Source organism: Thamnophis sirtalis, unplaced genomic scaffold (assembly GCF_051295495.1).
Source record: "Thamnophis sirtalis isolate CommonGarterSnake01/CBP01778 unplaced genomic scaffold, rThaSir2_p1.2 scaffold_6, whole genome shotgun sequence".
NCBI classification, from domain to species: domain Eukaryota; kingdom Metazoa; phylum Chordata; class Lepidosauria; order Squamata; family Natricidae; genus Thamnophis; species Thamnophis sirtalis.
In genome coordinates, this window is record NW_028261386.1 from 106,026,302 (window position 1) to 106,052,469 (window position 26,168).

General features: G+C 37.9%; 1 protein-coding gene across 2 annotated transcripts in view; it reads left to right on the forward strand.

Annotated features, from left to right (window-relative positions):
• SESN1 (sestrin 1) overlaps positions 1–26,168 on the forward strand; it is a 50,805-nt gene that overhangs the window by 282 nt on the left and 24,355 nt on the right. For both annotated transcript variants that reach the window (XM_087718664.1, XM_087718665.1), the window contains exon 2: positions 443–807. In XM_087718664.1, coding sequence (XP_087574790.1) covers positions 520–807 — 288 coding nt within the window. In that variant the 5' untranslated portion in view covers positions 443–519. The remainder of the gene's footprint in view (positions 1–442; positions 808–26,168) is intronic.

The following is a 26,168-nucleotide window of genomic DNA, read 5'->3' on the forward strand; positions in this document are numbered from 1 at the left end:
GCTTCATTTTTTTCTTCCCCTCCGGAGGGTGAAAGTGGCTCGCAGACCTAAGGAAGGAAGAAACTAACTGCGAGTCGTGGAAGTCAGCCGCTTTTTCACCCCCTTCCTAGTGCAGTTTGTGCGACAAAAAAACAAAACACCCCAGATTTCCCAGTCATTCCCCATGCAAGTTTGTAGTTGGCTCGGGATTATGGAAGTCGAAGTATCCGCTGCCTGACCGTGGCAGAAAACTTGGCGCTGCTCGGGCATGCAAACGGAGGGATATCTAGGGATTGACAGGTAACCCTGTGGTGTCGGCCTCCCCTATTCTTTAGCCGTTCTCCTAAAGCAGCGGTCCCCAAACTTGACAACTTTAAGACATATGGACTTCAACTCCATATGTCTTAACGTTGCCAAATTTGGGGGGCTCTGTTCTAAAGTCTTCCTTGTGTGATTCTTCCAGAGAAGGCTCACCATGAGGACACCGCCCACAAACTGAGACTCGGAAGAGTGGAGGAGGATCGTTTTTTTTGTCCAAGAATGGCTGAGGGAGATGGAGAGGTGAGATGGGATGGGCTGTGCAGCCGGGATGCCAGCGCAAGAGTCAGCGCCTTGGAAAACATAAAGCAGGTGGTCCTGAAGAAAAGCCAGGCAATGGCTCTGGACCAAGGCGGCGGATGTCCTCCAGCTGCAGGAGGGCTCCTGCCCTCTGCAAATAGTGCACCAAGTGAGCTGAACCAAATGCTTGCTCGGCTGCTCACACTTTCCAAGAGATGCCCTTTCAGAGATGTGCAAGAGAAGACTGAGGCCATTCTGAAGCATGTTCAGGTAAAAAGCATGGTTTTATAACCTTCTGCTCTTCATTACGCTTTGGTTGTCTTGCCTATCTGACACTTGGCACCCATGAATGGGACCTGGAGTGGCAGTGATCAAACAGAACAGTGACCTCGGGGGTAAACATCACAGAATCATAGAATGATGGTGCACACATGCTCTTTAATATGGAAAGTCAGCATATAAAAATATAATCTGCAAAAATCTGAGACAAAGTTTTTTCTTCATTGTTTAGCGTGAAATCGAATAGTAAGCTGAGGCATACAAAGCTTTTATCTAATTATTTTCTGTGCCATTAAAGGGCTATGCAAAGGATAACTATCATAAGCACAACATACGTTGTATCAAAATATAAGTTATATGATTAGATTTGCAAGACATTCAATATATGAACTGTGTGTGTGTGTCTCTGTGTGTGTGTGTATATGTATGTTATATGTATGTATGTATGTATGTATGTATAGTTAGTTAGTTAGTTAGTTAGTTAGTTAGTTAGTTGCACTGTATCCCACAGTGATATGCATTTCTGGGTGATTAACTTGTTGAAGATTTACAACAAAATGTATTAGGACTGGTCTACTTTTTTCCCCCTAGTAGATATGAGGATTAGAAATGTTTTGGATGAGAGATTTACCTAATTCATCATTCCATTCTCACATGTGAAATCTATTAACAGTACATGGGTAAGATAGCAAGTATGGAAGGACTTTAGTTCTGCTATCTTAGAATATTGAGATAAAAGAACTGAAGAACAAAATAATGGGTTAAAAGTATGTAAGTATGTATATGTGTGTATGTGTATATATATATATATGCTGGTCTTGTATTCGGGTCTTTTCTCGTGTAAGATTGAGATTGTCTTGGCAACGTTTCGGCGAGGTCTCACTCGCCATCTTCAGGCTGGTGTTTTTCGCTTAAAGCGTGGTCAGAGATGCTGTCATTCTATAAATCTTGGTGGGGGCGTGTGGAGTGCTGGCGTTGTTTCAGTAAGTGGATTGATTGGCTGTGTGGCTGTATCATGATTGGTAGATTGGTGCTGATTGGTGCTGGCTGTATGTCCATTGTTGTTTTGTGTTGTAACAGCCTGGGTGGTGGGTGGGGCTCATTTGTTTACCAGGGCTGGTTTCCAGATGTCTGACAGGCGGGAGGCATCGTCACGTTTATTCATGTTGTGGGGGTGTTTCTCTATTTCGATAGCTTCCATAATTATTTTCATTGAAGTGTTCAGTTGTGGAGATTAATTTGGTTCCTTCAAAATTAATTTCATGTCCTGTAACTTTAAGCTGCTGGAAAAGAGAGGATGTTTTTTCTTTTTTTCTTACTGCGTTTTTGTGTTCTGCGATGCGTGCATTTATTCTCCTGTTCGTTTGTCCTATGTATGTTGCAGGGCAGATTTTGCATAGTATTTTGTAGACTCCTTGGTTTTCTAGCTGGATCTTGTCTTTGGGGTTTCTTAAGATGTTGGCTATTTTTTGGTCAGTGTTGAAGGCTGTCTTGATATTGTGCTTGTGGAGAATTTTGCTGATGGTGCCTTTGATGTAAAGGAGGAGGAGGATGCCATTGTCCTGTTCTGTGTCTCGGTTTTTTGGGGGGTGTCTCCCTTTGTATTAGGTTGGTAATTGTTTTTCTTTGGACTCCATTGGAGATTAATACGTTTGTGAGAGTGTGTAATTCAGTTTTCAGGTGGTCTTTGTCGGCTAGGCGTTTGATTCTGGAGATGTGGGTCTTGGCTACAGAGTTAATCTATGCAGGGTGGTGATGAGATTGTGCATTTAAGTAGCAGTTGGTGTGTATTTTTTTCCAATAGATGGGGTGTCCTAGGGAGCCATTGGTTTTTTTATAGATTAGGACGTCCAGAAAGAGAAGTTGGTTGTTTGCTTCTATTTCCATAGTGAATTGTATTTTGTGGTGTAGGCTGTTGAGATGTGTGAGGAAGTTGTCCAGTTTTTCTTTCCCATTTGGCCAAATCACGAAAGTGTCATCAACATATCTAAACCAGAGTTTGGGTTTGTGTTCAGATTTATCTAAGGCGTTAGTTTCAAAAAATTTCATGTATACGTTTGCAATGACGGGTGAGAGGGGTGATCCCATGGGTGTTCCTTCTATCTGTTTGTAAGAACCAAATTTATCTCCAAAACTGAACACTTCAACAAGAGAATAATTATGGAAGCTATCGAAATAGAGAAACACCCCCACAACATGAATAAACGTGATGATGCCTCCTAACTGCCAGACATCTGGAAACCAGCCCTGGTAAACAGCCAGAACCAATCAGCACCAATCTACCAATCATGATATAGCCACACAGCCAATCAATCCACTTACTGAAACAACACCAGCACTACACACACACACACACACACACACACACACACACACACACACACACAGATTTATAGAATGACGGCATCTACGACCACGCTTTAAGCCAAAAACACCAGCCTGAGGATGGCGAGTGATACATCGCCGAAACATTGCCAAGACAATATCAATCTTACACGGGAAAAGACCCGAATACAACAAGACCAGCATACCTACATCCGTGAAAATCTACGAAACCAAATGTGTGTGTGTGTGTGTGTGTGTGTGTGTGTATGTATGTATGTATGTATGTATATATTTCTGTGCAATACTTTGGAGCATGTGGAGACACAAACATTGCACTTCTATTTAAAGCAGTTTTTTTCTGTACTGAATGGCTGCCCTCTCAACCAACCCACATGAGCTGGCAAAAATGTATTTCTTTTAAGGTACTGCTGTCAGGTACTATGTTTGCACTGATGTGTTCCAGATCACCTTTGGAGATTCAGATTCAAAGTGCTGCATAGCTCTAGCAGAAATATATTTGGAATTAAGGAATCAAACACAGTTAACAATTCTGTGTCTACAGTTCTTTGGAAACTATTCAATACTGAGAAAAGGAAGTAGCTGACTTTCTGATATGGGTAGCTATTTTTCCTGAAATTAGCCACCCTCCATAAACCAAAGTTGTGTTTCTGTGCCGCTACACATGGAAGAAAAATGAAGACTGGTTTAAAATGCTTATGTCAATAAAAATGCTTTAGCTAGTCAAATTGCACAGCAAAGCACATCTGTCAGCAAGCTTTTATGTCCTCTACAGCACCCAAAGTGCATCAATCATAATCAGAGTATGCAAGTTAGGGGTTAGCATAGTAAGTAATGGTAGATAGGTAATACCCCATTTGGAATGTGGAATGCTATTCATTGTCAGGTTTAACCCAAGAAGCAGGACTGAAAATATGCACGCAAATTGATATATTAATTTCAGAATTTCTAAGTAATTTTTTTATTAAGAAAACTTTAAAAAAACTATATCAAATAACACCCCACGCACTTCTCACCTTCAGTATTGCCTCCTGGCACATTCAGAGCATGAATGTCTGATATATCACACTGTTCATCTTCCTCCTCCACTGATCCTACACCATTGTTATTAGAAAGAAAAAGGTACCTGATTTGCAAGAGTAAAAGGTGTAGGCATATTACCCAACTTATTAGGAGAGGCAAGTCCAGGTACACAGTGACAATTGAGCTGTTATTTATTTAAGAGTGCTCTTGAATAAAATACCAGGTGATCTGCTTTCCCAGGTTTTCATAGTTATATTGTGGGAGTTCCCCATGGTGACATTTAAATAGTCTCTTTACAGTGTAGAATGTTTCTACATAAGTGGTTTCCATGTTGAATGACATTGTGTGTCAGCCTTTCTTTTCAGATAAATTATTTTTGGCCTTGATGTATACTCCTACAATTTAGTTTGCCTTTTTTTTCTAAACAGGGAATTTACATGTGAAGTATCCTGATAGCCATTGTCATATACAACAAAGCTAACTCTAGATAGTTTGTAGAGATACAAGGTAGAGTACTACTTAACTGAAAAATAATTGAGAGAAAAGAAAATCATATCCATATTCCTGAAAAGCTGGAGTTTCAGAAAATGGCTTGTATGTGTGAACAAAATATAGAAGTGTTTAACTGTGGAGCATTCATAAGTGTATGCAGTCTCATTGTAAGAAAGTGATTGGTTAGTGTTCCTGTTGTAGTCTCCCTCAGCCAGTAGAATATTTATGTTCCCATAACAGAAATCAGAACTGTTGAAGCTGAAGAGATCTCTGATCTTCCATGATATGTTCTAGAATCTAAATTGTCCACAATGGAGATTTTATGTTGGGATAAAGAAGAAATGCTTCTTTTACACTGCAACACTTAATACTACTTTGGCTTCTTTCAGCAATAAGCTAGTGATGCATAACTGGATTTACAACTGGATTACTTTGAACATACTGTATTTTTCGGAGTATAAGACGCGCCGGAGTATAAGACGCACCAAGGTTTTGAAGAAGCAAATTTTAAAAAATGGTTTTGCACTCTGCAGACCTCCCAAAAACGGCCCGTTTCCCCCCCAAAAAAAGGGCATGAATAGCCTTTAGGAGACTTGTAGAGTACTCCTGGGGGGGTGGGGCCAAAAACGAGCAAAAAACAACCCCGTTTTTCACAAAAACAACCCCCTTTTTGTCAGAAAAAGGACATGCATAGCCTTTAGGAGACTTATAGAGTGCTCCTGGGGACTGGGGGCAGGCGGGTGGAATTAAGCAAAAACCTTTTTTTCATTTCTGTCCTCCCCAACCCCCAGGAGCACTCTGCAAGGCTCCTAAAGGCTATGCACAGCCATTTTGGTGAAGGGGGCATGGTTTCGGGAGGCAAAAAATGCTGTATTCAGTGTATAAGACATACCCAGATTTTCAGCCTCTTTTTTGAGGGAAAAAGGTGTCCCTTATACTCCCAAAAATATGGTACTTGCTATTTTAACTCTTGTTTTTGCTACTTTTTATTCTACATTTCAAGCTCTTCGTTTATTATTATTAAATGAATATTATTGGAATCATTAGCATTATAACATTAGCAGCAAATACAAATAAATGGTGAAGTTTAAATAATAATGAGGATGGGTTTCATATTACCACAGCAATGACTATGTGAAACTTAGAAGACTCTGGTAATTTCCCCATTAGACTATCTTCTGCAGTTATTCAACCATGTTTGTGCCAAAATAGTAATAATGACAACAGGATTTATATCATTTAAGCAATTATTCAGTGATAATATGGAGATGTTCTAAATTACTATCAGGGAAATAGCCTATATGTTATTAGTAGGGACTTTGTGTTACTGACCTCACTGCTTATTTGTTACTTATCTGTGAGCAAGCTAACAAACACAGGTTTTTAATATGGATCCTTTGAAAGTTCCATTGTATAATTCCATCTTTCTAATCTTTGTTTCCTATTCTTTAGCTAAATACCAGTTCATGCAAGAACTGCTAAATTTGTCAGGAATTTTTACTGAGAGGCCCTTAGAAATTTCTGCCACCTCATTCCACCTACCCCATTGCACTAGAACAGTGTTTCTCAACCTTGGCAACTTGAAGATGTCTGGACTTCAACTCCCAGAATTCCCCAGCCAACGAATGCTGGCTGGGGAATTCTGGGAGTTGAAGTCCAGACATCTTCAAGTTGCCAAGGTTGAGAAACACTGCACTAAAAATTCCCATCCAGAACAATTACCTGGATTTCATGGTCCAAATAGACCTGGGGTTGGTTCTGAGCTGAGATACAAGGAGCAACTCTACCTTCTTGAGATTAATTTTGAATTTATTTCTACCCATCCAGTCCTCAGCTCTGACAGATACTGAGTTTGGATTTCCACAACAGGTCTTCTAGCTTGGCATGGAATAGTGGTGATAAACTGCCTATTTACCAGCATGCTGCCTCACTTGAAACGGAAGGATTTGCCTACATAAAAGTGCAATTTTGCTTTGGTATGTAGGGAGAAGTTCAAGATGGAGTATTGGTTGATTAGGGCCTCTTATATTAAAGAAGCTAAACCTGCTTTCTCATTTGAGAACGTGCAGAATGTTTTGCTGGATAAAAGTTAGGGGGTGACTAGTCCAGCTTGTTTCAGAAAAAAAATACTCATTTTTTGAGATTTTGGGCAGATGATGGGAATTCTGGTAATTATCAGAATGATTTCTGTCCTGTAAAAAATTCAGATCTGGTAAATAATATCAACAAACTACCTTAAGCCTGGGCCTATCAATGTACTGTGGTCTTCTGTCTGCCCATATTTCTTTTCTACTTTATTCTACTCTTGAGAGCTTTTGACAAGTGTCAGGTGAAAAGCTTTAAATCCTGCAAATATTCCTTCTATTGTGATGCACAAAGGATTACTGGAGAAAGTATGTTCATGTGGCACTTATTGTTAGGATGGCACAGGCAGGAAGTGCTAAAGAAAAGGGTATATGTAAATCTAAATTGAGAGCAGAATTTTCCAAGCATTCTGCCAACTCAAAGCATTTTGTTTAATGTGGTACATTAACTTTCCAAATGAAACATTCAAGAATATGAAAGAACAGTCAACAGTATCTTGAAGTGTATTTTTATGGGTGGTTTCTCTTAAGTACCCTGGATTCTGTTTTAAGTCTTGGCTATCTAGTCCTGGCTAAAGAAATGTTTTTATTCAAAATAAAATATTTGCAAAAATGTAATACTCACTAGAATAAGCTCCAATCTTTTAGTTATTCTATACAACATTAATTTTTCCAACTATTAATAATAGTGTGTTAACCTATAGCATGCATGCATTACATTTTTTCACAACTCAGAACAAAAATCAGATGTATTATCTAGGACATGGATTAAAGCTATGCAATTTACTGAATGGATATATAGATGTTTAAAGCTGCCATTCTCTGCATACATAGTGTAAAAAGGTCAAAAGTGTTCATATCTGCTTCCATGCCCCTGTTTCCATGATTTCATTTGAGAAAATGCATCTGTTTACAATGCAGTCGAATAGTTGCTTGTTGGGAAAATTAATTAAATTGGGGAAATGCATGGAGACAGATAGAGAAGACTATATATAGGCTTGATTGAATCATGTGCTTTCTTGCCCATCAAGAACAAAAGGAAAGATCATTTAAACCTTCTCCATGTACACTGAAGAGTATACATGAAAGAATAATGGGAGAATTGCTGTCTGCATATAGTCAGCTACATACACTCTCTAGAACATGTATTTTGAGGCCAACCATTGCCTCCTACAGCAATTGTCAAGCTCAAGGACAAAAAGGGTGCTAATTGACTAAATCATTGATAGTTAAAGGGTTTACTTAAGAAAAGAGGGCATTGCATTTCTAGTTACTGCTACTACTTCATAGCCATTATTCTTCCATGAAAGAAGAACATGTTGGGTTATCACTTTTGAGATACCATATTTGTCCATCACAAAAAGAAAATTTCATCTTGAAGAGTTTCTATAGTTACAATGCTCAAGAAGTCATACAAAATGCTCTTCTTCCCATCCTCACATGAGTAATAAAAAAAAGTACAGGGGAAGGCACAGTGTCACCATAAGAATTACTGACTTGTATTGCAAGTACCACATTTCAAGAAAAGACCAAATTAAGGACTCCTTTGGAAACTATCCAATTGTACCTGCTGTCCTGAAATATTCATTTATTCTGATCAGGAAATGTTGCTCTTTGAGTAGCTTTGCAAAGGTTTTGTCTATATTTTATATAGCTAACTATTCTTGTAATAGTCTAAATTAGATTCATAAGTTTTAAAAATATACTTAATATCCCTAATGAGTTTTGCAAGTGTGGATTCCTATTTATGCTACTAGTTTGAAATATTTATAAATGAGTTTAGAGATACAGTAGTTTATTGGCTGCTTGTGAGGTAATTGATTTTGCTATCGGAACTAATATATGATTTTAACTTCAAACCAAAAATTATTTCTGCCTAGATTCCTTCTTAATTGCACCGAATTAGATTTCTAAAGCAGGCATAGAGGGTAGGGCGACTGTAAGTTTTCCTTATAAATTACTGAATTTGAAAGAGAAGTTTTCAAAGTACACAAACATCTTATCATAGAATCTCCCTTTGTATAATACAGTTTAAAATAATTATGTGTATTCATTGAATAAGCTTTGAACATAGTGATAGTGAAGCATATGCATTAAGAACCACCAGTGAAAATTACAATTAGATGGATAGACCAGTTTTATCCTGATCTCTGATAAGACTTATGGATGTTCTTTGAAAGTGGCATATGATCTGCCAGGGTATAATATAAACCTCTAATCTGATATGGCAAGGATGAAAGGAAGCCAAGGCTATTTTACAACACAATAGAAGTACCACAACTTCCTTCTCAAGCTTTATGTTGTCCTTTCCTATTCCGACTCTAATGATTGTTAAGATATGCTAAGAATACTTTTAATTCTAAGTAAAACAGTGTTAGGGCTAGGGAGTATCCCCCAACAAATCAGCATGAGAACCATATAACTCCTACTGAGCTTTGGGTTCTTGGAATGGATAAATTAAAGTGTTTGTAAGATTTTGTTTCTAAGGTTTAGAAGGAAAATTTGTGTGGTTATGGCAATCATAAATATGCGGAGTTAAGGGTATGTTTTGTACTACTGTTACAATAAATATAATTCTATGGCCATGTTTAGAGAGAGTAGGAATTGTATTCACAAACATTTGGAGACAACCGGGTTGTATATTCATAGCATATACAATGCTATGTAGAGCAAATAAATTTGTTTGTTGCAGTAGTTAAGATGATGTCCTAAAAACCAGGATACTGTGAGTTCTAGTCCCATTTTAGGCATGAAACCTGGCTATATAACTTGAGTCAGTCTCTCCGCTCAACCAACTTCCGAAGATTGTTATTGTGAAGAGGACGGAGTATTATTATGTTTACTGCCTTGAGTTAAAATAAATTAAAAAAATTTGGTCCTTGACTACGGACCGTAGAGTGATATATTAGGAGTTAACTATTTACTAAGTTGGACTAAAACTATTGTAGCTCCAGCTTCCAATTAAATAATTAATGCTATTTGGGAATCGAAACTGTTATTTATGTTTATCATGCTAAAAACTGTTTTTAAGTGCTGCACATGTTTAAATATGTTTTTAACTTCAGGTAAAGAATTTGCCTGTATAGGCAATGGAAACTTCATTTGTTATCTCACTTGGCTGCACTGATTCTTTCTTTTTAATGAAATGTTCTTTTGTGTTTGTAAGATGTGGCCTGCCCTAGGTTTTCTTATAAATATTTGTATTTAAGTTGTAAAATTTTAATATGCATCGGCATGCAAAGAGCTACCATAAGCTACATTGCCACTGTTGTGCAATACTGAATATTTACTCTATGACTCACTTGAGAAAGAAGTAAGGTTAAAATTATGTTGAGACAAGCCTGAAAGATTTGATTCCTTTGAAACAATATAAAATATGCATGTAGGGAATGATGAATGGGAATTTGAGTTTTTTAATTCTAGATAAGAAAAGTCAAATCCATGGCAATTGAATGGAAATTGTGAAAAGATATTCACATATGTCTAATTTTAATACAAAATTAGTTTGTGACACACTAGCATTAAGTCACTTTGCTCATACTCCCTATTTAACTTTTAGACTGTTTCAAAGTCTGAACATGTTGAGGTTGGACTCAAAATAGATGAGTTCCAACCTTAGCAGAAATGTTTCTACTATATCAAAACTGTTTTAGGCTACTTGGGACATTGGTGTAATGGTCAGAGGAATATTGGAACATTTTCACTAAAATTGGAAAATCTTTTCAAAGTTCAGAATGGTTTGTACACCTCCACAATTTAGCCTACAATCATTGGTTCAGTCATTGGTAATTGTAGGAACAGGGTGAACATCTGGAAAAGAAAAATGGTGTAAATTCTGCAATTGGGTATAAATAATTAAATATATAATCTAATAGTTAAGAAGTTGAAGAAGAGGTCAAAACCAAAATAACAAAAGTAGAGTCAAAAATCTGGACTAAAATCCGCCCTTGGCTAGATCTGGATAAAGGTTCTTATACTGAAAAGACTTTCTCTGCTTGGTCTTTTTGCAATCTGATATATGTAGTCATCTGTTTTACGGGTAAAGCTTGCCACTATCATGGAAAGAAAATAATTGAGTTAAATCAGTTTGTCTTTTTTCATGGTAGCACCTAGACATCTTCATTAAATTTGAAAGTGAAGCAGGTCAGCTTTGATTAATTGGAGGCTAAAAGGAAATATAAGGACTGTAGGCTAGACTTGAAAGAGTTGAAAAACCATTGCAGAATAATGCAATGACATGCAACTTCAGTATTATTGGGAATTAATTAATTAAGTACAGTATATGGATGAGTCCATATAGAGTCCAGCTTGAGTCAAAGCATTTGAACTGACCTTACCTTACATCTCTTAGGCTTGAAAACTGACTGGGTGACTTTGGGTCAGCCATTCTTTCTCAGGCCAGCTCCTTGCCTCATAGGAAAATGGGGAAAATGGGAAGCAAGACCACTATGCATGCTGCCTTGAGTTGTCCGAGATAAAAATGGTGCATCTGTATCTGCATCTGTGTCTTTCTATTAGCTGATACGTGAATTGGTTAAGTTTAATAGATCTCTGAAAATAATACAAGCAAAGTAGACCTAGTTACTCAAAGGCTTGGTGCATGAAGGCTTCCTTAGGTGGAGAACATGGAAACCAAGAGGTAATGTTAAGAATGGACCCAAATGATCTATATGTTTCCATTTTTTAACAATATGGACAGCATTATGGACCTGTACAAATAATAACCCATCCCCAGAGCAATTTAAAACATGGTTACTGACATTCTAAAAGACAGAGCCATTATAATGAGATAGGAGGCTATATAAATTGCTTATGTAGATAAATAAGATATGAACAAGGCAAAAGGAATAGGAAAGAAGAAGAATAATCAAATATAGCTACTGATTCTTAAATGTATAAAACTTACGACTAACTTGAAACATTTTAGTTGTCCAGATGGGAATGACTACTAATAAGCGACAGATGAAGAAAAAAAAATAAACAGTTGGTTTGCCACCAAAGGAATAAACTCGCTTCACCCCCTTTTTCCCCTCCCTTCCTTCTGTGGCAATGTTACTGTAATTGACTCTGCTAAGTAACAATATAGCCCTAATTCTTACTTAAATTTTCTAACCCTTAATAGTCGGGGGGGGGGGGGATATTTAAAAAATATGACATCTTTCAAAAGTACTGCATGGTTCTCATGGTGAAAATTTGTATTTTGCTCATAGATTAATGAAGAGAGCCACAATAGATTTTGCATCAATTCCTTATCTGTATGAATACTGCTTAATTACTTAACAAAATACTTTCAGTGTTATCATATGGGAAGTATTATCTGCACTCAGTTCTTCTGAAGAGCAACAAAAATGGACAACCCATAACGGCACAAGTTCTATGACAAGTGGAAAGCTTCCTGGTGAAAAGAATCCAGTTCAATAACATTTTACAGATTAAGTTTATTCTCTATTTTAAAAATATGATTTTAGATTATAGTATCTAGAAAATGTAAGGGACATGGTGGCTCAATGGCTAAGACTCTGAGCTTGTCGATCAGAAAAGTTGTCAGTTTGGCAGTTCGAATCCCTACCGCCGTGTAACGGGGTAAGCCCCCATTACTTGTCCCAGCTCCTGCCAACCTAGCAGTTCAAAAGCAGGTAAAACTGCAAGTGGAAAAATTAGGATCCACCTTTGATGGGAAGATAACAGCATTCCATGTGCCTTCGGCATTTAGTCATGCTGGCCACATGATCATGGAGACGTCTTTGGACAGCGCTGGCTCTTCGGCTTTGAAACAGAGATGAGCACCGCCCCCTAAAGTCAGGAACAATTAGCACATATGTGCGAGGGGAACCTTTACCTTTATCTAGAAAATAAAATTTTCATTGATTTGCTGCAATAGTAAAAAGACTTTTTTTTTTTTTTTGCAAAAAGCTCCTGGGTGGCGCTAGGGCTGGCTTTGTGAAAATGGGGAGGAGGCAGCCAAAAGCAGCCTTTTTCCCCCTCAATTTTTTACAGTGTGAAGCCAGTCCACTATACCTCGGGAACATAGTCCAAAGCAACCCAAATTTCAGTCCTAATTATGGCTGTAAGTCAATGACAGACAGTTCTTGACTTATGACTGCAATTGGGACCGGAATTTCCATTGCCTAAGTAAGATGGTTGTTAAGTGAGTGGCGTTGATTTTACTACCTTTCTTGCCATGATTATTAAGCGTATCACTGCAGTTCAGTGAATCATGTGCTTTTTAAGTGAATCCAGCTTCCCTTATTGACTTGGCCTGTTGGCAGCCAGCATATGCCAATCACATGACTCTGGGATGCTGCAATCTTTGTACATGCATACTGGTTGCCAAGGGCCTGAATTTTGACCATGTGATCGTAGGGATGCTGTAATGGTTATAAATGCAAGGACTGGTCATAAGTCACTTTTTTCGGTCCCATAGTAACCTTGAATGATCAATAAATGAATGATACAGGACTAGTATAGGTAGACCTGTAGGTGCTGATCTATCCAATATGCTGATAACCACTGGGAGCACCACTGCCAATTTATAATATAAAATTTCAACACATTTTCAAATGTTGATCCTCTATGATCTTTCCCATTTGTTTGTGTTGCTCCCCTGTTATTGTCACATCAAATTTCCACATTTTCTTCTATTAATATATAATTATCCCAGTATTTTTACTTTCTGTAAATTGTTAAAGACCTGGTTGTTCTCCCAGGCCGAGCTAGAGTGATAATTGTACCCTTTTAGGTTTATGTCCCCTATTTTGGGATGCTGTATTCTTTTTCACTGATAGTTTTCATTCAAAAAAAATTTAAGCTCCGCAAAACTGGTGGGGAGTCAGGCAACCTGAAATTGAACAAAGGCATTAAGTTATTACATATCCTAAGGGCATGCAGAGTTTCATAATCCCAACAGTAGGCAATTTAATATAGAAATGTTGTGATGTATGAAGTGATAGCAAGAAAAATATAAATGTACATTGAGGCAGGATTTGGGGTAATGAAGTAAGCGAAGTATCAATTTTTTAACTATCAAATTATTAGATGGATAGGAGATATCAAGGGAATCAGGGTCAAAATCTCAGAAGGCGGTAGCGGCTAGTAATTGGTATTGTTATCAACAAAGCTACAGTGGTCTTTGACTTACAACCACAATTGGGACCAGAATTTCCATTGTAAGTAGTTGTGGCCATAAATTTGAGTTTATTGGGTTTACAACAAGTTTTTCAGTGGTTGGTTAAGCAAATCAACCAGCAAATAATTAAGTGAATACCATAAATGTGAGCTAATTGCCAAGTGCCTAAATTATGGTCACGTGACCATAGGGTAGTGGGGGTATGATAGTCATAAATCTGAGTCACTTTTTCCAAAATGTTGCAACCTTCAACCATCATTAAATGAATGGTTATAAGTGGAGGACCACCTGTAATAAGAGCCGAGGTGGCGCAGTGGTTAGAGTGCAGTACTGCAGGCCACTTCAGCTGACTGCTATCTGCAGTTCGGCGGTTCAAATCTCACCGGCTCAAGGTTGACTCAGCCTTCCATCCTTCCGAGGTGGGTGAAATGAGGACCCGGATTGTTGTTGGGGGCAATATGCTGACTCTGTAAACCGCTTAGAGAGGGCTGAAAGCCCTATGAAGCGGTATATAAGTCTAACTGCTATTGCTATTGTAATGTATTTGTTTATTCCAGTTCACCAGGAGACAAGCTAGATTATTAGGACCCTTTACCCTCACCTTACATTTTTATTCAGGGCAGGAGTGGGTTGCTGCCAGTGTTACTGCCAGTTCAGTGTGTGTGGAGTGCATGTGCAGAACATTAAAAATGGCACCCAAAAAAAAAAAACAACCATGCGGCAGCGAACAGAGAACTGGTTCGGGGGCATGGTGAGCCTGCCGTCCCTACTGTTTCGGGGACCCAGTCACAATTTCCACTACCAGTTCGCCCAAACCGGTGCAAACCGGTAGCAACCCACCTCTGATTCAGGGCAGCCAAAAGTATCACTATGTCATATAAATTAATGTGTAGAGAGTAGACACCATTTTCAGTTCAAGTGATGACCTGTTTTTAGTATCCTAAATTACGTTTGTAAAAATTCATACTCTGGATGTTTTCCTTGGCAAGGGAGGGCTGGCAAAAGTAATGCATAAGCCACATCCTCTGCAAAGTGTGTGTATGCAAACTTTGTCAAGAAGAGTATCAGTGGAAATGAGAGCTCAATCCCCCCCCCCCCCGATCGCATTTGCCTTTTTACCCATAATTACTTGCTTTTAAAACCTTTTCTCCAGAGAGAATTCTGTCTGGGCATGGAAAACAACCCTGCTTTTAGAAAAAGAAAAAAAAGTATGCCCACTTAAAGTAGTTTTGTGGAGGAAGGGTGAACAGGAAATTCAGCTCTTCACATTTGGCCATATTGTACTTCAAATTGTTCCTTTCCCCCACCTTCCTAGAGATTTAGCCACTGATCCAATTTTGCTGCTGTCATGTCTAATTTGGTCACAAAAGTTCGTGTTGGAATATTACAGATCCTGGGGTTAAAGTATGTTCTCTTTCTGAAATTCGGATGTATTTTAGAGATATTATTCTATTAACTGTTGCTGTTGGTTTGTTTCATCTGTTTTTCATAATAAGCCTTAACAACACTGCTTAATCTTTTCCCTGAAGCAGCCATTCATCATTAAGGTTTCAGACAAAAGCAGAAAAACAAGCCTTTCTTTGCTGCAATAGGACATGAACGAATGGCAGCATTGTGGCTGAGATTTGTGATTGGCTGAAGGAGATCACACCCTTGGAATCTGTTTATCCCTAAAAGCAAGATAGAATCTTCTCTGAATTTCAGAGAACCTTTTATGCAATGCTTCATATTCAAACAAACATGATTACAGTATTTGCAAATTATTTGGGTGGGTTACTAATGAATAAGGGGAATGAATAAGTGTTTCTTTTGAGAACAGTAAGTCCTTTGACTTGTTTGACAGTACAGTTGTATACATGTCTACTTGAAAACAAAATCTATTCCTTTCATGGTGATTTGTTTTCCTGGCTATCACATATATAGGATTGCAGCTTCAGGTTTTATGTAGTGGGTGGTGATGTAAGCATGCTAAGCTATATGTTAAGTTTTAAAAAGAAATTTAAAATTATTTCTCAAATAGTGAAGATGGCCAGAGAGATAGTATAATAATTTAAAAAGAACATAGTTGGTTACATTTTTGTATATATCTATTCATGCACAAAGTTTAAGCCTCTGCTATTTAATTGCAAATAGTGTGTTTGAGGAAGCAAGCAAATCGTACAAACACTTTATTAATATTCTTAATTTGAAATTCTATGACATTTTCTGATTGTGGGTGGCTAGTGTAGGCTGCAGTTTCTCAAATATCCCTTATTACACTTGATTTTAAAACAAGTGTTTTTATAAAATGCTAAAATAATACTATGATTGTGTGAGCGAACAGTGTTAGGTTTTTACAAACCGGCCTCTCTTTAATAATATGGAATTGTTTAGATAGCCCAGGGAGAGGCTTTGGTTATGATCCATGTTCTGTATGCATAAGTGGTAAGAATTACAATTCTGTAGTTGTTTTTAGGGACACCGCTTCTTAAATTTTTCTTGCATTAAAAAAAAAAATTAGGAATCCTAGCTGTCTAGGGAAAAATAACTGCCAATGGGCGCATATTATTTTTCCACTGAATATTATTTAAATTGTTCTCACGCCAAGTTTCCAAATTGTTTCTGAGAATAATGCATGTAAATTTTCTGCATAGTGACAGTGGTCTAGAATTCAGAAGGTTGCACATTCTTTTCCTGTGAAGCCACTTTGGTAATTAAATTGGCAGAATCCTGAACTATTACTCTCAAATTTCAAAACCAGACTTCATTTGCTGCCGTATAAAAAAACCTGGATTAAAGGCATTGAAATATAGAAAAAAGAAGAAAGGAAAAGGTGAAAATACTACTTTTCTATTTTCTTCTTCATTTTCTGCTTTAGAGAAGCAAACTAAGTATTTTCCATTTTGTTCTGTTTTAGAAGCCAGAATATAAGTATGTTTTTGTAGCAAGCAGAAACACTGATGCAGTGTCCTGTTAGAAAAATATCAGATGCCATTTTGTAAGAAATTCTCTGTTTTACTGATATCATTAAAAAAAACCAAAAACCTGAGGCCTTTTTTGATTGTCATATTGAAATTGCAGACCTCTGCTGAAGGAAGTTGTTCTGGTAGTGGTAAGAATGGGGCTATAATTAAACTGAGAATTTGGAGTTTTAGTTACTTGCATATCTAATAATTGAATTAATTTTCTTTCCAGTTTCAGAAATCCTTTATATTATCCCTTTCCCATTTTCTGTAAATGGTGCTTTGTTTCTTACCTTATACTGTTCAAATATAAATGTATTTTAACTCATTTGATTAAAGGATTCATTCCAATTTTCTGTTGTGATCCTACTAGATTGAAATGTAGGTTGTTAAAACGCTTTGAATTTTGGTGGCAAGCAATAAATACTGGGTTTTTTTATTATAATGTGCCTATATTTCCAAATATCTTTATTTGGGGAAGGGTATGGCATACATTGCACTACAAGAAATTTCCATTACTATTCGTTACTTTAAAAATGTAACAAATCTGCTGTTACCTGTCACTAAGCAGGAATCTTCTTTAGGCCTGTGACCTGTTGGCGGAACTATACAGTTGTAACACTCTTTCAATAGAGCCTTAGACCTGTGGAATAGCTTAAATAAGTTGAAATCACTTTGCACTTGAACGCTAACCTCATTCATGTTACCTAGTTATATGGAAATGATTTGCACTTGTTGGGTTGAGGAAGTGGACCGAGTCCTAAGGACTGAGAGCTCAGCCGCCTGCTGTTTAGATCCATGCTCCTCCTGGCTTATTAAAGTGGTCCTGGGGATGTGAATGGAGTCTAGCAATGTTTAATTCTTTGAGCAGGTTTTTCCTTTACCTTCAGGAAGGCCTTGGTTCACCTCCTCCTCAAGACGCCATCTCTGGACCCCTAGAGTATACAATTTCCATCCAGTGTCTAGCAGCCCCACCTTTTGAAAGAAGGTGTTGAGAAGGTGATTGCAGGACAGCTTCAGAGGACCTTGGACAAACTAGATTATCTGGATTCCTTTCGGTCAGGATTCAGACTTGGGTATGGGACAGGAATGGCATTGGTCGGGCTTTTGGGTGATCTCTGGAATGAAGGTTGTGTATCCATCCTTGCTGTACTGTAGTTTTTGATGCCATCATTATGATATCCTTCTGAATCGGCTCAAAAGATACAGGCACTGTCTTGTGCTGATTCACCTCCTTTCTCCAGATTCGATTGCAGTCAGTCATGATGTAGGGGGAGAGATTTTGCCCTTGCCTCCTACTATGTGGGGTGATGCAGAGATCGGTGGTCTCTCTCCACTCCTATGCAACATCTTCATGAGGTTGCTGGGTGTGGTCATCCATCACTGTGGGATAAGGTATCAATAGTATGCTGATGATATCCAAATTATACACCTCTGCCCCTGGCAAACTAAGCAATGCCATAGAGGTCATATCCCCATGCCTGGAGACTTGTGAGGATCTGGAAGTAAAACAACAGGCTTCAGCTGAACCCTGGCAAGGTTGAGTAGTTTTGAGTTTGGGGACCTGACATTTCTGACACTATGCCATCATTGGTGCTGGGTGGGGTTTCACTGCCCCAAACGGACCTTGTGCTCAATTTGGGCATTCTTCTGAACTCATGATTCCTGCTCAAAGCATAGATGGCAGTTGTGGCTAGGAGGGCATTTGCACAGCTTCATATCGTGCAGCAGTTGCACCTATTACTAGATTGGGGACTCTGCTCATGTTCTAGTCACTTACCAATTGGACTACTATAGTCTACATGAGATTGCCTTTGAAGAATACAGGAAAACTTCAGCTGATGTGAAATGTCTCTGTGAATGGCATTGATTGACAGTCTGCTTCTGGGTTGAATTCAGAGTGCTGGTTTTAATCTTTAAAGCCCTTCATGGTATGGGACCAGCTATCAGATCTTGCAGATGAAGCATGGTATGACTTCTATATGCTAGGCAACTATATGTGCTGGGACTCAGGCAGTGGACCTTCCCTGGTGCCTGCCTTATGGAATACCCTCCTTCCTTCCTGAAGTGAGGTTACCTCCATCTCTATCGATTTTCTGGAAGTCTCTGAAAACCTCATTTTATCATCAGGTCTAGGGGCCAAAGTGGTTCGCCATCACATACACTATGTATTATGTGGGCTTTTCATTGTAGATGATGATAAGCCCTAAAGGCTTAACACAGGAATTGACAGTAATATTTAGCCTTGTACTAAAAGTGTGATCTAAGCATGGACCCATAATGTAAGAATTGCATAATAATGGAAAATACCACTGTAGTCAGTTTCATAATTTAAAAGGGAAGTTTTTACAGTTTGAAAAATTAAACATCCCATGACCCTCTGGGTTTTGCCTTTGTGTACCAGCACAAAATAGGGATCCACTGGCTCAGTGGCTAAGACGCCGAGGTTGTCGATCAGAAAGGTCTGCAGTTCGAATCTCTAGCGCCACATAACGGAGTGAGCTCCTGTTACTTGTCCCAGCTTCTGCCAATCTAGCAGTTTAAAAGCATGTAAAATGCAAGTAGAAAAACAGGAACCACTTTTGGTGGGAAGGTAACAGCGTTCCGTGCACTTTTGGCATTTAGTCATGCAGGCCACATGACCACAGAGACGTCTTCGGACAGTGCTCTTCAGCTTTGAAACGGAGATGAGCACTGCCCCCTAGAGTGGGGAACAACTAGCACATATCTGCGAGGGGAACCAGAACATTTACCTTTTTACCAGCATAACATTCTTTACCTGTTTTGTTGATTGATTTTTTTAAATTCTGCTTTTCATTCGGGAGCATCAGGCAGTGTACATAATGCTCCCTCCTCTAATGTTTCTCTGCAAGAGTTACTTTATCCGATGGGAGAGACTGGCTGGCCTCCCTAAAGTCCTCCCAGGGAGCTTCAATGGCTGACGGCAACACTAGGAGCTGGTTTCACTCTTAGACTAACATCTTCTTAGACTGGTGGTCTCTGGAAAATAACTAAAGCCCACAGCGTGCCACACCCCATCTTTTTTGAGGTTTTGGTTGCCTTTTAACAAAGCCCTAAATTTTACACTATTTTATATCAGAGAACTCCAGCGAAGACTTTTAATTAGTCAAATTCTACACTTCCCTTCTCAAATAGCCGCAGCACAGATGCCGGAGATCATTTTTCCTTTCCACCAAATTGTTCTTTGCTCTCCGTCCCTATTATCCCTCTCGGGCAATGTGCTTTTTCTGTTCTCAGTGACTGTGTTATCTAAGAGATACGATTCAAAGCAGCTCTGCTTAAAAACTTTAGGAATGGCCGAGTTCTCAATAAAGCCTGTCCTTTATTCCTGTTTCTGTTTATTTGTTATAGGAGAGGAGTGATGTAAATAGAAAAAGAATTCCAATATTTTATTTAAAAATGTGCAAGGCAAAGACTTTTTAATAATTCAGATTAAAATATTCACATTCTCAGTTGACTGTCAGAAACCGCTAAATGAACCTTTGGGTCACGGGGGTGAAATGAGTATGATAACTATGAATATTTCTGAAGGTTAGCAATCTGCTATGGGAAGAAATGCAAACTCTGAGTTTTAAATGGTGTTGTTATCTTCTAAGAGAGAAATCATTACCTGCAAGGACAGTGAAGTGATAGAAATTAGTCTGGCAACAGCATTGTTATAGATAAAAGAGGGGTGGTGGCGCAGTGGTTAGAATGCAGTACTGCAGGCTACTTCTGCTGGCTACCAGCTGCCAGCAAGTTGGCAATTTGAGTTGCACCGGTTCAAGGTTGACTCAGCCTTCCATCCTCCCAAGGTCGGTAAAATGAGGACCCGGATTGTTGGCCGCAATATGCTGACTCAGTTAAACTGCTTAGAATGGGCTGTAAAAGCACTGTGAAGCGATATATAAGTCTAAGTGCTATTGCTATTGCTAAAAGTCTATAGAAAAATTCTTAAAACATCAATACAACATAGTGTAAATTCTCTTCCGTAAGTATCAATATACCATCCTCCCTGTCTCTCCTCACCCTTCCTTTCTTCCTCTTCAAAGCTTAATAAATTCGTTAAACCAAAAGCAACACATAGAGTTGAAAAGTTAAAAAAAGAAAGTGAGCCACCTTTTCCAGATCTTAGTGGATCTAAGAATCAGAAGAGCTCCCGAACGCAAGAATCTAAAGCCATGTAGGGTCTTAGAGATGGCAACAGCACATTAAATTGCACTTGGAAATCCATTGGTACACTTCATGTTTGGCCAGATGTCCAACTATACAGTCAGGTATCACCCAATGGCGTCAAGTAAACATTAAAATACAGAGGTAGAAGTGAACTTAACTCCCAAAATTCTCCAGCCAGCAAGTTGAGGAGGCACACCTGAACAGAAACATTTCTCTTTTCCCAGACATTTCAATTTATAAACATTTTGATTTGAAATACTCTCTACAATGGAAGAATGGATTTTACAGATTAAATATTGATAAATATTTATTTATTAATTGTATTTTGCTGTTTTACAGAAGTTGGTTTTTAGATAAGGTTTTAAATAACTTTGTTATTTACTTACAAAATTTTCAGAAGGAAAAAGCATTGCAACTTTTTATTTATTAAGGAATAAAAAACAATTGGAAGCTTTATGAAAACTAATCTCATTGATATGCACAAAAGGAATTTTCATTTGTCAGCAGAAGCTACTCATAGAGACTATAAAGTTGTGTAAATCACAAACACTGTTGCAGATTGATGAATGGTGAATATTTATAGAATGGAGAACTAGAAAAATGCTTGTTTGGCTAGTAACATATTTGCCTTCTCCAAACTAAACGTGCTTCATTTTGAATTTCTAATGTAGTTTTAATATAACCTTTATTGTAAATTGTTGGCTTGCTCATTTCAGTAGGAAGTGTCTAAAGTACTTAAATTCTAATTAATCCTGTTAAAACTCTCATCACCATATAAATTCTGTTGAAAAATCCTAATTAAGAAATAAGTTATATTCTTACCCTTGACTTAGCCATTGCTAGTTTGAGGTTTTAGAGTAATTTAGAGTAGACCAGTTGAAATCTTAAGATGTGTTAAGGGGATTTAAATAATGATATTTCTTGTTTAGGTAGACATCATTTGAATTTTTGATGCCATATTGATATGGATTAAATTTCTCCTTTTTGAAGATGCCCCACAGTGTTAACTCATGCTTACCTGATGAACCAGCAAGAACCTCATTTTTTTCATATATACCGTTGACCATTGTTGTACCCCTATCCTATAGTCATGCCTTTGATTTATCCTACCCAAATGTAGGACTTTGCCTTTGCCTTTGCCTTTTAAGTTCAGCTTGCTAGTTTTTGTCTATTTTTCCAACTTATTCTCTATTTTTGTGTTGGATTCAAATATCCATATTTTTTGAACCCCTCATTCAAGTCATTAATAAATACGATGAATTGCAGAAAGCCAAGAAGTGGTGCTGCAATGTACCACTCAGCACATCACCTCAGCTTGACGTTGGACCCATTAAAGTATACTCAGATACAACTGTTTAACTAGTGCTGTATTGATCAAATGGTAGCACGTTCCAGATACTTCTACCTGTCCATTCTTTCTGGAGTGAGCCTTGCACCCCTCGACAGTTCTAGAAAGAGAATAGAAGGTTGTCTGACCAGTGTTAAGCCATTTCTTTTGGCCCCGGGACTAAAGAACCTAGCTAGCCCCTGGAAAACAAGGCAGTTCCCACCAACCTCTTCTTTCTTCTTCAAGCTCCCACCCTCTATTTGGGTAGAGGAAAGATGGCCAGACAGCAGCAGAATGAGAACTTCTGGAGAGGGCAGGATTTCCCCTTACTGCCATTGCAATTTCGTGACTGACCATATAGATAACTTATAGTTGGGCATGCATGGAGGAAGAAGTTGAACCTCTGCCTGGATTTGACTCCTTAAATATAGCATAGAACAGAAGTGTCAAAACTCTATTTCATTGAGGGCCACATAAGGATTGTATTTGACCTTGGGTAGTCAGGGTGGGCATGGCCAGCTCGACGTCACTCAGGGCCGGGGCACCTGTGGTGGCCCCAAGCGCTCTGCCAGCAAAAACGGGCTCTCAACTACCACCTGTGGCCCTCATAAGTTCCATTTTGGCTGTGATGGCCTTCTGCAACACTCTGCCAGCAAAAACGAAACTCGGGAGGGCCTCAAGGAACCCCCTCCCCCCGAACTCTGTTTTCACTGCAGAGGCACCATGGGCCGGTCCTATGCTTTCCCCCACAGGCCAGATCTAAGCACCCCATGGGCTGGATCGAGGCCCTGTATCATCAGTTTGACACCCCTGGCCTAGAGAGAATTAGACACCAGTGAGGGATCAATAATCCCGGTGTATGGAAAAAATGGTCTGTGATATTACTAATTGTTTTTGAATCCTTTACAGTTATAACAGCTTCATCTGTCTCTTAGAAAAACAGGACTCCATAGCTCAGTCACAGTACTCTCTGTTGCTATTTGCCACTTGTTTATTTAAACATAACACAAACCCATCTTATCCTTTTTCTGTAGGACATGAGTTCTGGGAACAGTCTGAATGTAACACTAATCTCATTTCTGAAAACAAAAAAGAAGGAATCGTTTTTCTCTGCTTATTATATGTAGGTAAACTGAATATTTTAGAATTTGGCTTTCAATAACAGTTTAGATTTCTGTGTAAGATGCTTAGGCTGATGGTTTAAAATATTTTTTTTTAATTAATAGATTTTTAAGTTTTATATTGATCATGAATTACTTTTAAGCAAACACTGCTTTATAGCCATAAACATGTTTTCTAGAAAGTAAAAGTGGCTGTTCCATACTTAAAATAGCTGTAGTGCTAAACAGGAGTGGCTGGAAAATTATACTGCAGAGTGTCAAAAAGATTATCTGCAGTCTTACTAAATTTCAGTGGAAGCTGATTATAAACTGCTTGGAGAGAGAGAACTCGATTCATATTGTATAATAACTGATTCTTTTTCTTTCCCAAAACAGCTTATGAAACTGGACTACAAAAATATAAACATTGAAGTGTCTGGGAACAAAGTACAAGTAGATGTGCAATAAGTTAACTACTGAAAACGAAGAGTTTGAAAAAGGAAAATATTCAGAGGAATGAAATGAGTACAATGAAACAATAACTTTTTTTTTTTTTGCTAAGGTCCAACAGTAACACACACAGGGAGTCTTAATCAAAGGGTGGTTAAAGAAAGAGATTGCAGTTTTAAAAAGCTTGATTAAAAATAAAAAAAAAGTCTTGGTGTTGCAGGCAGAGGAGGCTATATCTGAAGATTGGTAAGTTTGTGTCCCGTTTCAGTTTATGAAACTGCAGTTCTTTTTTTGTTGCAAGGCATTGCTAAGAAACTATTGGAGGAGGCTGGTTTTTGGGAGGTTTTGAGCTGAGCCTTGTACCTGTATCTCTGATTGGATAAGAACTGTTGCTAGGCTCTTAGTTCCTGGGCAAATTAGGAAGTTGAACAAGACCTGTTTTTCTCAGTTGTCTGCCTCTCTTTCTTGCCTTTGTTCTTTCCCCAGAAGGTACAGTAAATAAGATACGTTCACATGATTTTTTTAAAGTTGCAACACATATAGTAAAGGCTGAGCAGTCTCTAAGCAGTAAACATTGTTTTAAATATATTCAGCTTTAGAGCTGTATATCAAAATGAAAAAAATATGTTTCTTTCACCTGGCAAAGGCACTATTTAAGTTAAAGAATAAAAGTTTTTTTAAAATTCTATAGCATATTTATAGGATTGTATAGTTCTTTAAAGACGAATAAAATTATCATTGCATAAGCTGTTGAAGATCACTCACCACTCAGTTCAACAGAGCTTTTATATATCTGATGAAGTGGACTGTGATCCCCAATAGACTGCACAATTGTGGGGGTTTTTATGTTTTAAGGGTTCTTTGTTCTTTCTGTTGCAGAATACTACTTTGATTCTCCTTTTGAAAACTACTGAAAAGTATTTCTCCCACCAAAAAATATAGTGACTTTAAAAAGCAGCTGATGGTTATAACCTGTATATGGAGTGGGTTTATGTGGCTCAGAAATATATCAACACCAGGCCATGGTAGCAATAATTTCAATAATGTTACAATTATAACAATGCAATTAGATGGTACATATAATTAAGGCTATTAGAATACATAGAAACATGGCTGTCTCTTAGGAAGGCATGGAAATACAAACAATTTAATGAATATTATTAAATAGTTAAGCTACTAGGTATAATTGTGGCTCTAAATTTCCCAAATAAAGTGTATTCTATAGGGATCACGGGGAAGGACAACCCATTATTGCTGGAAGCAGCTATTTCAAATTGAAATAGAATACAGGAATTTTAACAACTAAACTAAAAATGAATGATAAATAGAGCATTTATTGATCTTAACTAATAAAAGAGCTGCAAACTCAAACTGTTTGCTGCAGAATGAATCTTCACACTTTCTGACAATAATACATTTTCCTAATTTCCCCAAATTTACATTCTATTTATATTAGATAAATAACATTATAATTTTCTCGAGTTATTAAGAACAAGCCGTGTATATGATTTTGGATATGCCTTATACCCACTCTCCTGTCCTAAAGGAAAATGAGATTTAATTTATGATAGGAGCTTTCTAAATTCTGCTTTCTAGATTATGGGTAACTATTTTCTTAGAAGAAGATAAAGAAAACATCCCTGTAAAAAGTGACCTCTGTTATTTCCATAAATTAATAGTGAAGGAGCTAAGCTTTTTGTCTTCTTAACACATAATATTGGCTTTTCCTTAATTCAACTATGCTGAACTAAGTTTTAAATAATCATTGCATTAAACTGTAGTAACTGCATGAACGTAGAGTAGTAGAAATGTCTGTAGTAGATGAAGAAATGCTAGAAAAAGAACTTTATAATTGATTAATGTAATAATGTCTGCCCAAGAGCAAAGCCTGCCAGCTGAAAAATATATATCATTAACTACAGGGAGTCCTTGACTTACAACAGTTTATTTAGTGACCGTTCAAAGTTACATCATCACGGAAAAAAGTGACTTATGATCTTTTTCACACTTATGACCATTGCAGCATCCCCGTGGTCACATGATCAAAATTCAGATGTTTGGCAGCTGACTCATATTTATGACAGTTGAAGTGTCCAGGGGTCATGTGGTCACCTTTTGCGACCTTCTAACAAGCAAAGTCACTGGGGAAACAAGTTTCACTAAGCAGGTGAATGACTAATTTACCAACGGCAGTGATTTACTTAACAACTGTGGCAAAAAAGTCATAGAATGGAGCAAAATTCACTTAACAACAGTGTTACTTAGCAACAGAAATTTTGGGCTATATTG